The sequence below is a fragment of the Emys orbicularis genome, chromosome 14 (genome assembly GCF_028017835.1).
Source record: "Emys orbicularis isolate rEmyOrb1 chromosome 14, rEmyOrb1.hap1, whole genome shotgun sequence".
In the NCBI taxonomy this organism is placed as follows: Eukaryota; Metazoa; Chordata; order Testudines; family Emydidae; genus Emys; species Emys orbicularis.
The window spans coordinates 27,228,320-27,240,818 of NC_088696.1; the positions used below are offsets into that span (position 1 = coordinate 27,228,320).

At 41.5% G+C, this 12,499-nt stretch overlaps 1 protein-coding gene across 1 annotated transcript in view; it reads right to left on the minus strand.

Moving 5' to 3' along the window:
- Window positions 1-12,499, minus strand: part of ZNF423 (zinc finger protein 423) — a 212,359-nt gene that overhangs the window by 107,416 nt on the left and 92,444 nt on the right. Inside the window, exon 2 of the mRNA XM_065416708.1 lies at window positions 8,948-12,171. Within this exon, the coding sequence (XP_065272780.1) occupies window positions 8,948-12,171 (3,224 nt within the window). The remainder of the gene's footprint in view (window positions 1-8,947; window positions 12,172-12,499) is intronic.

Sequence of the window (12,499 nt, forward strand, 5' to 3'; positions counted from 1 at the left end):
TGTAAATCATTGTGGTTGGTTTAAATGTTGTAACATGAGAGAAAATATGATAATAGGATAAAACAATATGCTGTTGGGTGAAAATTGATTCAACCAGCCAACAGCACCTGTGCAGAGGGAAATCGTTTGGATTGGATATAGACCACCAAGATGACTCAGAAATGTCCCCCCTCCCCTCCTGCCTCCCAGAGTCCAGCCTAAAATATGGGCTACAAATGGAAAAAAGGTTGGATTTCTGAAGCACTGCTTTCCAGGAGTCCGTCCCAGTGCACGAGCATGAGTGCAAACATACACACACACTTACCTACATAAACCAGGTAGACATATATACGTGCATGCGTGTACATATACACACTCACACACACAAACAGGTGTCCCTAACTCACAAGTTCAACTCGGAAAACATTGGAGAAATCAAATGGCCACATTCAAAATGTGAAATCTTCCCCTCCTCCAAAAACTTTTAAGTCTGGATCTAGGGTGTTGGTTTAGATCCATCTCTAGTTAAAATGTTTCATCAGTTAATTAACTCATTAGTTAACAGGGACACTGGTTCAGCTCAGCTCACTATTCAGACCTTTAAAATTACATTAACACATTGTATTTATAAATAATTTTCTTGTGAATTTTAGTGCTTGTGAAAGATGTGTATTGCCAGACTTGGAGACTGTAATTTTGTTTATCCTAACCCAGGCAGTGAATGCAAACTTCCCCATATCACCCAGTCAACATACAAAAATCCCAACTTGGACAGACTGCCTCTTGGAGTGAGAGGGTACATTTCAATCTCCATCTCAACTCTATCACTAAGAAAAAGTTTATGCTTGAGGGGCTAATGGGCTGCATGTAGCACACCTCTGAATGAGATGAGTTGACTTTCAAGAGCAGGCTTAAATTCCTCATGGGGTCAAGATACATAATTCCTCTTCTGCCATGGAATAACAGAATGATAAATAATATAATTTATAAATTATAATAATTATAATAACAACAACAACAACATAAGACTTTTTGGGTGATGGGGTCATGGTTTTTCCCCCCCACAAATGGCTATTGTTCCCATGGGTTTTCCAGATTGCTCTCCTTTAAACCTGGAAGTAAAATCCTATTCTATATAGGAAGTGAAAACGTTCCTCCATTCAGGTATCTTTACAAGGGAAGAGAGAAAGAAAAAAAATGGGGAAGGACAGGACCGGCTCCAGCATTTCTGCCGCCCCAAGCAAAAAAAAAAAAAGCCGCGATCGCAATCGCGACTGGCGGTGGCAATTAGGAAAAAGGAAAAAAAAAAGCCGCGATCGGCGACGGCAGTTCGGCGGCAGGTCCTTTGCTCCTAGAGGGAGTGAGGGCCCTGCCGCCCCCGAATTGCCGCACATGCCGCCCCTCTCCCTTGGCCTCCCCAAGCACCTGCTTGTTAAGCTGGTGCCTGGAGCCGGCCCTGGGGAAGGAACTACACCCCAGAAGAGTGAGTAGGGAAGAGAGAGAACTGAGTGATGAAGCAAAAAACAGGATCTGTTCACCCCATTTTCCAGGTCCCCTCAACTCGTTCCCTTAACATGTTTACTTTAGGTGGGTCATATAGAGCAATGCAAATTAAGATGGCTATTGACCTGAAGTCCTGAGTGTTTGCCACTGTCAATGTTAAACAACTATTGTTCTTTATAGCTATAGCAATAAAGTTATGAGAAATGTGTGCCATAAAGAAGAAATTGCTACATTTTTGAGTGTGGGAAGTTAATTTCTCCAGTATTAAAAATATGCATCCAGACATCATCTGTCTCAAAACTAAACCAACCAGGCATGCCCCTCTGGGTGGAAACATTAGCCACTCTTGTTTTTCCAGCAAATGTGTAAGGAGAGCCTATCAGTGATTATTCACAAATGAAGCCACTTCCTAGAAAAACGGAGACTTGATATACAGTGTTTGTAATGAAAAATGAAAGCATTAATTCTAACGTGACCAAGACAGAACAAAAGGGCTCAAAAAAGGGAAAGCAGCAAGAGTCCTCAGGATGGGCTGTGCTATAGCAGAGCCTACAATACCCATATTCAACAGAAGGAAACATTAAGAAATTCCTAGAAGAGGAAACTTTAGCCTTATTTGTCTCTGAAATAATTCAAGAAGAACTATAAGAATCATAAATACTGCTGAAAGTGGTGATGTTACAAAGTGGTAAGATTCCACAACTAGAGCTTATTTTATGTATCCCTTTTGATGATATTTGGAATGAAATATGCTTGATATGCCTTGAAAACTATTAATGCAGGCCTCAGATGAAGACATTTCCTGAACAGAAAGCAGAAACTTCTATCATTTATGATTTTGACACAAATAAAAACAACTTTGTAGGATGCCATGTTTAGATGCCACTGAGACTGGCGCCTTAGAAACACCTGAGAGAGACAGAAAGAGATGATTACATAGATAATACTTCTTTATATGTATTTCAGATACCAAGGGTAGTTGATAAACAAGCAGAGAATGCAGCATTAGACTGCATGGTGTATGTATTTTCTCTAATTTATTTTGATTGGTAGAAAATACCTGTCACAAGATCTCTGAGTGTACCTAACTCTTCCAGGTTCTTGATCCTCATCCAGCTGCCTCCAAGCAACTTTGAAAAAAATCAGTAGAAACATCCACACTGAACACAACAAAAACAGTACTCGGATACCCTTTCTGAAAGGGAAAGTGTGCCAACCGTAACTATAAACATATATGTATAGAAACGGTATAAATGGATTCTCTCTTTCCTGCTGTATCTTTTCTTTCTCCCCTCTCTTTTCATCCATCAGCTGTTAATACCTTCTTTTTTTAAAACTATCCCTATATTCATTTGCCCTTGGGGTTTCTACTGCACTTTTAAGTTTCTCCAAGGTCTCTCCCAAAAGCCTCCACTCTCACTTGCTTGATTTAAGCATAACTGGCAGTGTGGTTTTTTTTTGTTTTTTTGGCACCCAGAGTAGCTTATATATCTATACATATCCTTTCCTTTCCACCTTTGTACTAAGGACATCAATATGTTCGGTTGCTTACCAAAATGTGTGCTCCTGTTGTTTTTAATCTAATCTCAGTGTAGTTTCTCTATGACTATATATTTTTCTAACCCTCAACTGTTCGTTTCTGTGTTAAAAAGAAAAATCAATAGAGTGTTTAAAAAAAGAAATGTAGAAGTGATCAAGAATTATAGAGTAATAATTCTTGTCTGGACAGCTGCAGTCTACTCAGCTTGTATTGCATACTTACAATAGCCTGAATAAAAAATTGCATTTTACCTGTTGTACAGCATGCCAACAAGAGACTGGAGAAGAGAGATTTTCTTCAATCCACTCAGCTTAGCTACCTTAGAACATAAGAACGGCCAAACTGAGTCAGAGTCATGGTCCATCTAGCCCAGTATCCTGTCTTCTGACACTGTACAATGCCGGATGGTTCAGAGGGAATTAACAGGACAGGGCCATTTACTGAATTATCTGCTGTTAGCCAGCCACAGCTTCTGGCAGTCAGACATTTAAGGACACTCAGAACATGGCATTGAGTCCCTGACCATTTTGGCTAATAGCCATTGATGGACCTATCCTCCAGGAACTTATCTAATTATTTTTTGAACCCAGTTATACTTTTCGCCTTCACAACATCCCATGGCAATGAGCTACACAGGTTGACTGTGTGTTATGTGAAGAAATACTTCCTTGGGTTTGTTTTAAACCTACTGCCAGGGTTCTTTTTATGTTAACAGGTACATACACTTACTTTATTCATTTTCTCCACACCACTCATGGTTTTATAGACATCTATCATAACCCCACTTCAGTCATCTCTTTTCTAAGATGAATGGTCCCAGTCTTTTTTAATCTCTCCTCATATGGAAGCTGTACCATACCCCTAATAATTTTTGTTGCACTTGTCTGTACTTTTTTGGGATGGGATAACCAGAACTGCATGCAGTATTCAAGGTGTGGACATATCATGGATTCATATAGTGGCATTATGACATTTTCTGTCTTCTTATCTATCCCGCTTTCCTAGTGGTTCCTAACATTCTGTTAGCTTTCTTGACTGCCACTGCACATTGAGCAGATGTTTTCAGAGAACTATCCATTATGACTCCAAGATCTCTTTCTTGAGGGGTAACAGCTAATTTAGATACATCATTTTCTACGAATAGTTGGGACTATGGTTTCCAGTGTGCATTACTTTGCACTTACCAACACCGAAGTTCATCTGCCATTTTGTCGCCTAGTCACCCACCTTTGTAACTCTTCTCAGTCAGCCTTGAACTTAACTATCTTGAGCAATTTTGTATCATCTGCAAACTTTGCCACCTCTCTGTTTACCCCCTTTTCCAGATCATTTATGAATATGTTGAACAGCATAGGTCCCAGTATAGATCCTTGAGGGACCCCGCTATTTACCTCTCTCCACTGTGAAAACTAACCATTATTCCTATCCTTTGTTTCCCATCTTTTCACCAGTTACTGAACCACAAGAGGACCTTCCCTCTCATCCCATGATTGCTTAGTTTGGTTAAGAGCCTTTGGTGAGGGACCCAAAGGCTTTCTGATAATCCAAGTATCAGAGGGGTAGCCGTGTTACTCTGTATCCACAAAAACAACGAGGAGTCCGGTGGCACCTTAAAGACTAACACATTTATTTGGGCATAAGCTTTCGTGGGTAAAAATCCTCTCTTCTTCAGGTGCATGAAGTGAAAATTACAAATGCAGGCGTAAATATACTGACAGATGAAGAGAAGGGAGTTACCTTACAAGTGGAGAACCAATGTTGACAGGGCCAATTCAATCAGGGTGGATGTAGTCCACTCACAATAACTGATGAGGAGGTGTCAATACCAAGAGAAGGAAAATTGCTTTTGTAGTAAGCCAGCCACTCCCAGTCCCTATTCAATCCCAAATTAATGGTGTTAAATTTGCAAATGAATTGTAGCTCTGCAGTTTCTCTTTGAAGTCTGTTTTTGAAGTTTTTTTCTTGAAGGATGGCTACTTTTAAATCTGTTCTAGAATGTCCAGGGAGGTTGAAGTGTTCCCCTACTGGCTTTTGTATGTTACCATTCCTGATGTCCGATTTGTGTCCATTTATTCTTTTACGTAGAGACTGTCCGGTTTGGCCAATGTACATGGCAGAGGGGCATTGCTAGCACATGATGGCATATATCACATTAGTAGATGTGCAGGTGAATGAGCCCATGATGGTGTGGCTCATGTGGTTGGGTCCTCTGATGGTGTCGCTAGAGTAGATATGGGCACAGAATAGGCAACGGGGTTTGTACAGGGATTGGTTCCTGGGTTAGTGTTTCTGTGGTGAGTGTAGTTGCTGTGTAGTTGCTGGTGAGTATTTGCTTCAGGTTGGGGGGCTGTCTGTAAGCGAGGACTGGCCTGCCTCCCAAGGTCTGTGAGAGTGAGAGATCGTTTTCCAGGATAGGTTGTAGATCGTTGATGATGTGCTGGAGAAGTTTTAGCTGGGGGATGTACTTGATGGCCAGTGGTGTTCTGTTATTTTCCTTGTTGGGCCTGTCCTGTAGTAGGTGACTTCTGGGTACCCGTCTCGCAATTTCCCCTCTCTTGGTATTGTCATCTCCTCATCAATTATTGGGAGTGGACCACATCCACCCTGATTGAATTGGCCCTGTCAGCACTGGTTCTCCATTTGTAAGGTAACTCCCTTCTCTTCATGTGTCAGTATATTTACACCTTCATCTGTAATTTTCACTCCATGCATCTGATGAAATGGGTTTTTTACCAACGAAAGCTTATGCCCAAATAAATCTGTTAGTCTTTAAGGTGCCACCGGACTCCTCATTGTTTTTCAGATAATCCAAGTATACAATATTGATTGGAACACCCTTCTCCATGTGCTTCTTGGCCACCTCAAAGAATTCTAATAGATTGGTGAGGCATGATTTCGCTTTACAAAAGCCAGGTTGACTCTTCTCCAACAAATCGTGTTCATCTATGTGTCTGATAATTCTATTCTTTACTATAGTTTCAACCAATTTGCCTGGTTTTGAAATTAGACTTACTGGCCTGCAATTGGCAGGATTGCCTCTGAAGTCTTTTTTTTTTTTTTAAAATCAGTGTTACACCAGCTATCCACCAGTCATCTGGTACAGAGGCTGATTGAAGCGATAGGTAATGTAACAGCTAGTAGTTCTGCAATTTCATATTTGAGTTCATTCAGAACTCTTGGGTGAATATCATCTGCTCCTGGTGACTTATTACTGTCTAATTTATCAATTTGGTCCAAAACCTCCTCTATTGACACTTCAATGTGGGAAAGTTCCTCAGGATTTGTCACCTAAAAAAAGTGGCTCAGGTGTGGGAATCTCCCTCACATCCTCTGCACTGAAGACCGATGCAAAGAATCAATTTAGCTTCTCCACAACAGCGTTGTCTTCCTCGAGTGCTTCTATAGCACCTCGATTGTCTAGTGGCCCCACTGCTTGTTTACGACAAGCAAAGTTAAACAAACTTCTATAGTTAAAATACTACAGAAAGTTATTATTTTCCAAAAAGAGCATAATTCTTTAAAGATCCTTATGCTATAAAAACATTTTAACAGACCCAAACTACGTGTTTAATCCCCAAAATGAAGCACTGACAGTTACTTAGCCTGCTGATATCACTGTTCAGGTATAGTAGCTATCAGTAAAGGTAAAATCATGAATTATTCCAAGTAACTGGCGTATACACCATACAGTTTCAGGCATTAGCATATGTGCAGGCCGCAGGCCATAGGCACCTGTTTAAGGTGCTATTTGGTATAGGCACAAATGCTGATTTTTCATTATCTTCTACAAAGGAACTAAAATCTGCCCTCGCGGGATGAAATTCAAAGCATTTACCTTGTTGAAGAACTTAAACTCTCCCCTGAGAGAACAGGTATGGAAGCTCTCACTGAAAAGAGAGAGTTAAAGCAAGAAATTAGAGTAGAAGACGGCAATGTATTCCACTCCTGACAGATGAGGGGAAGAGCATGTAATATTTTAGGCTGCGTGCACAGCCATGTGAAAAAGGAATTAGTCCCAAAGAAAAGAATAGGCCTGTTTCAGAGAATTTAGAAGGAAATAAAGAACTGAGAAGTAGAAAGAAGACAGTGACCTACTCAGAGACTCAGCTGAACTCTCAAGAGACATCACACTGAAGGAAGGGATATTTCCATTCCTTATTTTATTCCTCTGCAGAATTAGATGTATATCACAGCTGGAGGCAGGTCTAGTCACATATTCACTTGACCCAGTGGGAACAATATCCAGTTGTACTAAAGAAGCAAGTAAAACAAAAACAAATTTTCATTGAGATTGAACCTGGGATGCTGACACAATCTACGAATCACTGACAGGATGCACTATGAACAGCTCTATCCGAGCCCATTCTGTCTGCACTGTCAGGAGTTACTTGAGGTCTTCTTGCACTTACTGAACTGCTCGCTCAGTGTACTCTAACAGCACCTTCAAGTCTGTTATTGCCCACTGCATCAAGAGTCATTTGGGGGTGCTTTAATTAGCAGACTAACAAAAGGTGGAGTCTATGGCTGGGATTTTTCAGCAAGAGCAGGGTGCCCAGCTCCCTTAGTAAATACTTTTGAAAATCTCACCCAATTATCTTTAATTCAAAGTGTCAGAGTGGTGTGACTAGTATTCCTGTCACTGCTATTGGTCTGCTGAGAAGAGTTCCCAAATTCACTTCTCATTCCATTTGTTCTTCACAGTGTAAGAAGTAACCTGGCCCAACCATGAACTAAAATTTCAACAAATAATTTTAAGACACCATAAACAGCAGACAAGATAGATTTCATGAGCAGGCTTCTAAAGGCTTGCTTACATACTAAATTAGCCAAAAATCTTAAAAGTAAAGATGTAAGACAGCAGATGAGTTAGTTTTCACAGACTTTTTCTCTCAAGTATCTCACCTGTACACTCTACAAGAATTTTCACATCACATATGAAAACTACTTTCATTAAGGGAAGGAAACAAATCAGTTCCAGATTTCACAAGTTAAATACTGCTGTGCAATATCCTCTGGTGATTAAACAGCTGCTAATAATTATTTGAGTATCAATGTGGCCAGTATGGCATCTGAGCCATAATGATACTGTTTATATTTCTTTTTTGAATTTTTGTAAGGACGTATCTTTCTTACCCATAGATTTTTGCAGGTCTCTCTCTCTCTCTCTCTCTCTCTCTCACACACACACACACACACAATGAGGAAAGCCCCGCCCCTGCCCCCAGGAAAGCAGGGCTCATATCCATCTCTCAAAGTCATATAGCAAGACAACTAACCTCTTTGAAGCAGTGACTCAAATTTTATGCAAGGTCATGCAAAGTTTTGAGGGACTTTCACTAAATCTTTCATTCCAACCTCCTCCTCCTCCTATTTGGTGCCTGGTCACATGTTCACCAAACACCACAAATAAAGTAGACACCTCTGGCAAGAGGCTATATAAAGAAAACAAGCCTCTTGCAAACCTACCATCCATTCTAATTAACTCATTCCTGGATGTAGTAAAGTAAACTACTTAGAATTCCTTTCTCCTGGATATTGAAAATATCTTTTTCCATGAAAGTCTCCCGAGTTTCTGCAGATTTGCGAACTCAAGAAATACCCATACTTATGCACAAACCTTGACTTCTGAATGAAACGTTGATATAGCTCAACTTTCTGCTGAAAACTTCAAGGTAGGCTCGCAGTATGAACCCTGATACCCTGCCATACATAACTAAGAAGTCTACAAAACAGTGTGACGCCTATTTTCTGCCTGTGCAGTGCTATGCTTTGTTTATAGCACAGGTCATTCTCAAAAGGTATTTTTTTTACTATTCATTTTACAAAATTTGAATTTTTAATCCTATTAAATGCTTTGTATAGTTACTCTAGTAGTCTACATTGTGTGCAATAAGAGATGCTAAAGTTCAGCAGTACTGTACTTACTCTGGGAACAGGGGATGTCTGGGTACCCTTCCTTTGGCCACTAGTCTCAGGTGTCAGGTCTCGATGATCTAACTGAATGTGGTTCTCTAGGTCTTCAGCACTTTCAAATTTGACACTACACTCTGGGCACCTCAGACTGCCACATGGTCTCTCATTCACTTCCTGGGGAGTCAAGCCTGAAGACTGTCCATTGGTGCCCCTGGTCATACATCCAGCACACAGGCCATATGGCAGGCCATTAACATCCAGTTTCACCAAGTCCTGCTTGTTCCGGAACTCTTTCAAGCATAAAGCACACTTGTAGAGTTTCTGCAAAGCCTGACCATTGGGAGAAGAGGCTGCAGAGTTTCCTGCCAATTTCTGCATATGGAACGTTCCATGAATTTTCAGCTCAAGGGTAGAGGTGACTGTCTGCATACAGACAACACAGCGAAACCCGGTGAGGGAATTTCTGAGATCCGGATGCATCTGGCAGTGCTCAATAAATTCCTCCTCACTCTGCAGTGGCATTTTGCAGATCCTGCATGTTCCCGTATCCAAACTCTTGCTATGAGTGACTTTGTGCTCTGTCAGGGTCAGAAGGGATGGGAAGCGCTCCCCACAAATGGGGCACATGTAGTGCTTAGCTGGACCTCGATGAGTCTGCATATGCTCTCTGAGGCCATTTTCTGAGAAAAAGGTCCTTGAGCAGATGTTACACTTGTGGCTACCTTTGATGAATTCTGCTTTCTTCCTAGAACAATCATCCTCCCCAGGTCTGATGTTATGATCTCTCAAACGATGGTTTTGCAAAAGGACTTCCATAGTATAGGCAGCCCCACAAATATCACAACCATACATTGGCTCAGAAGCATCTACATCATCCTCACTAGCCTCATGACTGTTTGAAGTATCCGGATTCTTCATCAACATGTTCTGGAGATCTGCAGCTTCTGTCTTCTTATTCGTTGGGGTCATGCCATTAGCTGTACCATTCTCAGCCCCAGCATCAAAGACACAATGTTTCTCCCGCAAATGTTTTTCAAGCAAGATGATAGCGTGGAAAGCTTTGCTGCAGAACTTACAGTTGTACTTTTTACTGTGGGTTGTGATGTGGCACTGCAGTTCTACTTCAGTGCTGAAGGTCTCTCCGCAGAAGATGCATTTATGTGATTTTGTTGGATTGCCCAAATGGCTATGCTTTACATGGATCTGAAGGTCCACCTCCTTTCTAAAATCCCAATTACAGGCTGTACAACGATACATCTTCTTTTCATTGCTATGCTTGACTGCCAGATGCACTTGGATAGATACCTTGGAATCAAAAACCTCTTGGCAAAGGGTGCAGTGATACAACACAAAAGTATGCATGTCCAGCAAATGCTTCTGCAAATCATCCACTGAAGAAAACTGTTTGTCACAGCTCTCACATACATAATGGGTAGACGTTGTCATGTAGTGTACTGTGAGGTGCTGCAGGAGAGATTCCTGAGAATCAAAGTCTTCTTTACACTGAGGGCAAGACTGTTTCCTTAAAAGCAACTCCAAATGCAACTTTAAATGAGTTTGAAAACTTTCAAAATTAGAGAACTTTAGATCACACTGATTACATGGGTATTCACCATTAGAAACTGAATTTAAGCTAGCAGAAAGCCGCTGCCTTTTAGGGGAAGAGACTTCAACATCAGAAGAAACTGGACTCTGCTCTGCTTTTGACTTCTTATTGTGTGCTAGAGGAATGTTCTTGTGGTTTTCTTTAATGTGCTTTGTAAGCTTCAGGATGGAGCCAAAAATGGGGGAGTTTGTGCAATAAGGGCAAGAATAAACTTCCATAAAAGACTGTGTTGGCTGAACGACAGGGGAATCCAATTTTGAGTTTCCTACGTTGCAGTGAGTTTGCTGAATATGCTCAGTCAAGGATGCTTCCGTCAGAAAGCCCATGGAGCACTGGTTACAGAAGAAGGCATTGTTACCATCTTGAGGGGTAGCACTTGGTCCACAGTGAGTGATGCGGATGTGCTCCTGTAGGCTATTGATATCTGCAAACATCTCAGGGCAATAGTTACAGTGAAAGGCAGAAATGTTGTTAAACTGCATCATGGGATATGCATGGTTTTTGTGCACCTTTCTGACATGTTCGTTCAAGTTGTACAGCGTAGGCATGGAATCAAGGCAGATCTGGCATGTGTGGCTTTGTTGAGGTTTGTCTGCATGAATCGTCTTCAAATGGATCTCCAGGACAGCAAGGCTGTTGAAGTCACGCTTGGAGCAGTAAGGGCAGCTGTAGGTGACTTTAGACCAATTCTGGCCTTCCTCTCTTTCCGCTGATCTGATCTTCTTTTGTCCTCTCAACGGTTTTAAAGTGGAGTCCGGAGTGGAGCCTCGTTCCACCGATGCGCTTGAATCAGGTGTTGCACTGCTCATTGACGCCACACTCCCCAAGACTGGGTCAGGGCTGACACTATGGTTGCTGGAATCAGGTTGTCTGTGGCTATCCAAGTGGCAATAGACTTCTTCCACTGAAGAAAACTGCTCGGGGCACATAGGGCACTTGTGTTTTTTGTTGGCATGGGCTTGATGAATGTGGGAAAGCAGTGAGTTTTCATCTGCAAATACTTCAGGACAATGAATACACTGCAAATCTGCCTTCTCGGAAAGCTGTGGGTGGCGTGTCATTACGTGCTTCTCCAAATCTTCTGTCTGACTGAATGTCTCTTCACAGTAATCACACATAAAATCATCCTTCTTCACCTCTTTCTCAGTCTTTGCCATATGTTCCTTGTTCTTTTTATGAGCTTGCATGTGACTCTGCAATGAGCTGGTGGAGGAAAACCCACGCTTACAGACAGTACACTTGAATGGCTTGCTCGAACTGTGGGTTTTCAGGTGAATTTTGAGGTGGTCGCTGCGAGAGAATGCTGCCTCACATTCATGGCAATGGTACTTTTTATCCCCCGTGTGAAGCTTTATGTGGCGATCCCTACTTCTCTTATGCTTAAAAAGCCGGCTACAGTAGGTACATTTGAAAGGTAGTTTGTCACTGTGGATCTGCTCGTGCCTTTTAAGGTAGCTCAGGCGAATGAAGGACTTATCACAAAACTGACAGGGATATGGCAGGCCAGTCCCCCCTTCCTCCTCCCCGATGCCGAGATCACACCCATCTCCTATCATCTGAGTGGGTGATGCAACATCTTTGCTGGAGGGAGATGAAGCCACCCAGGAGAGTTGTGGGTCGTCATCACCATCTGTAATGGGAAAGCAGAAAGGAGATTAAAAACAATTCCCAGTGCATCTGTGAAATAAGGACAAAGCCTCTCAACAACACTATGGGCTTCTGCTACTACAGTAAAAAAAATCAGCTGCTGAACAAAAAAAAAGACATAAATGTCTCTTGAATTTTAAAGGATGTTTGAGAAAGAGGAAAAGAAGCACATATTGTTATGTAATTTATGAATATGCAAATATATAGCATTAATATAAAGCCTTTTTCTTTAGCAGGCTTAACTACTCACTGTACTGTAAAACGAACAATGAGTAGAGAAAATAAAATGCATTGTGAAGCAAAGCAATGCA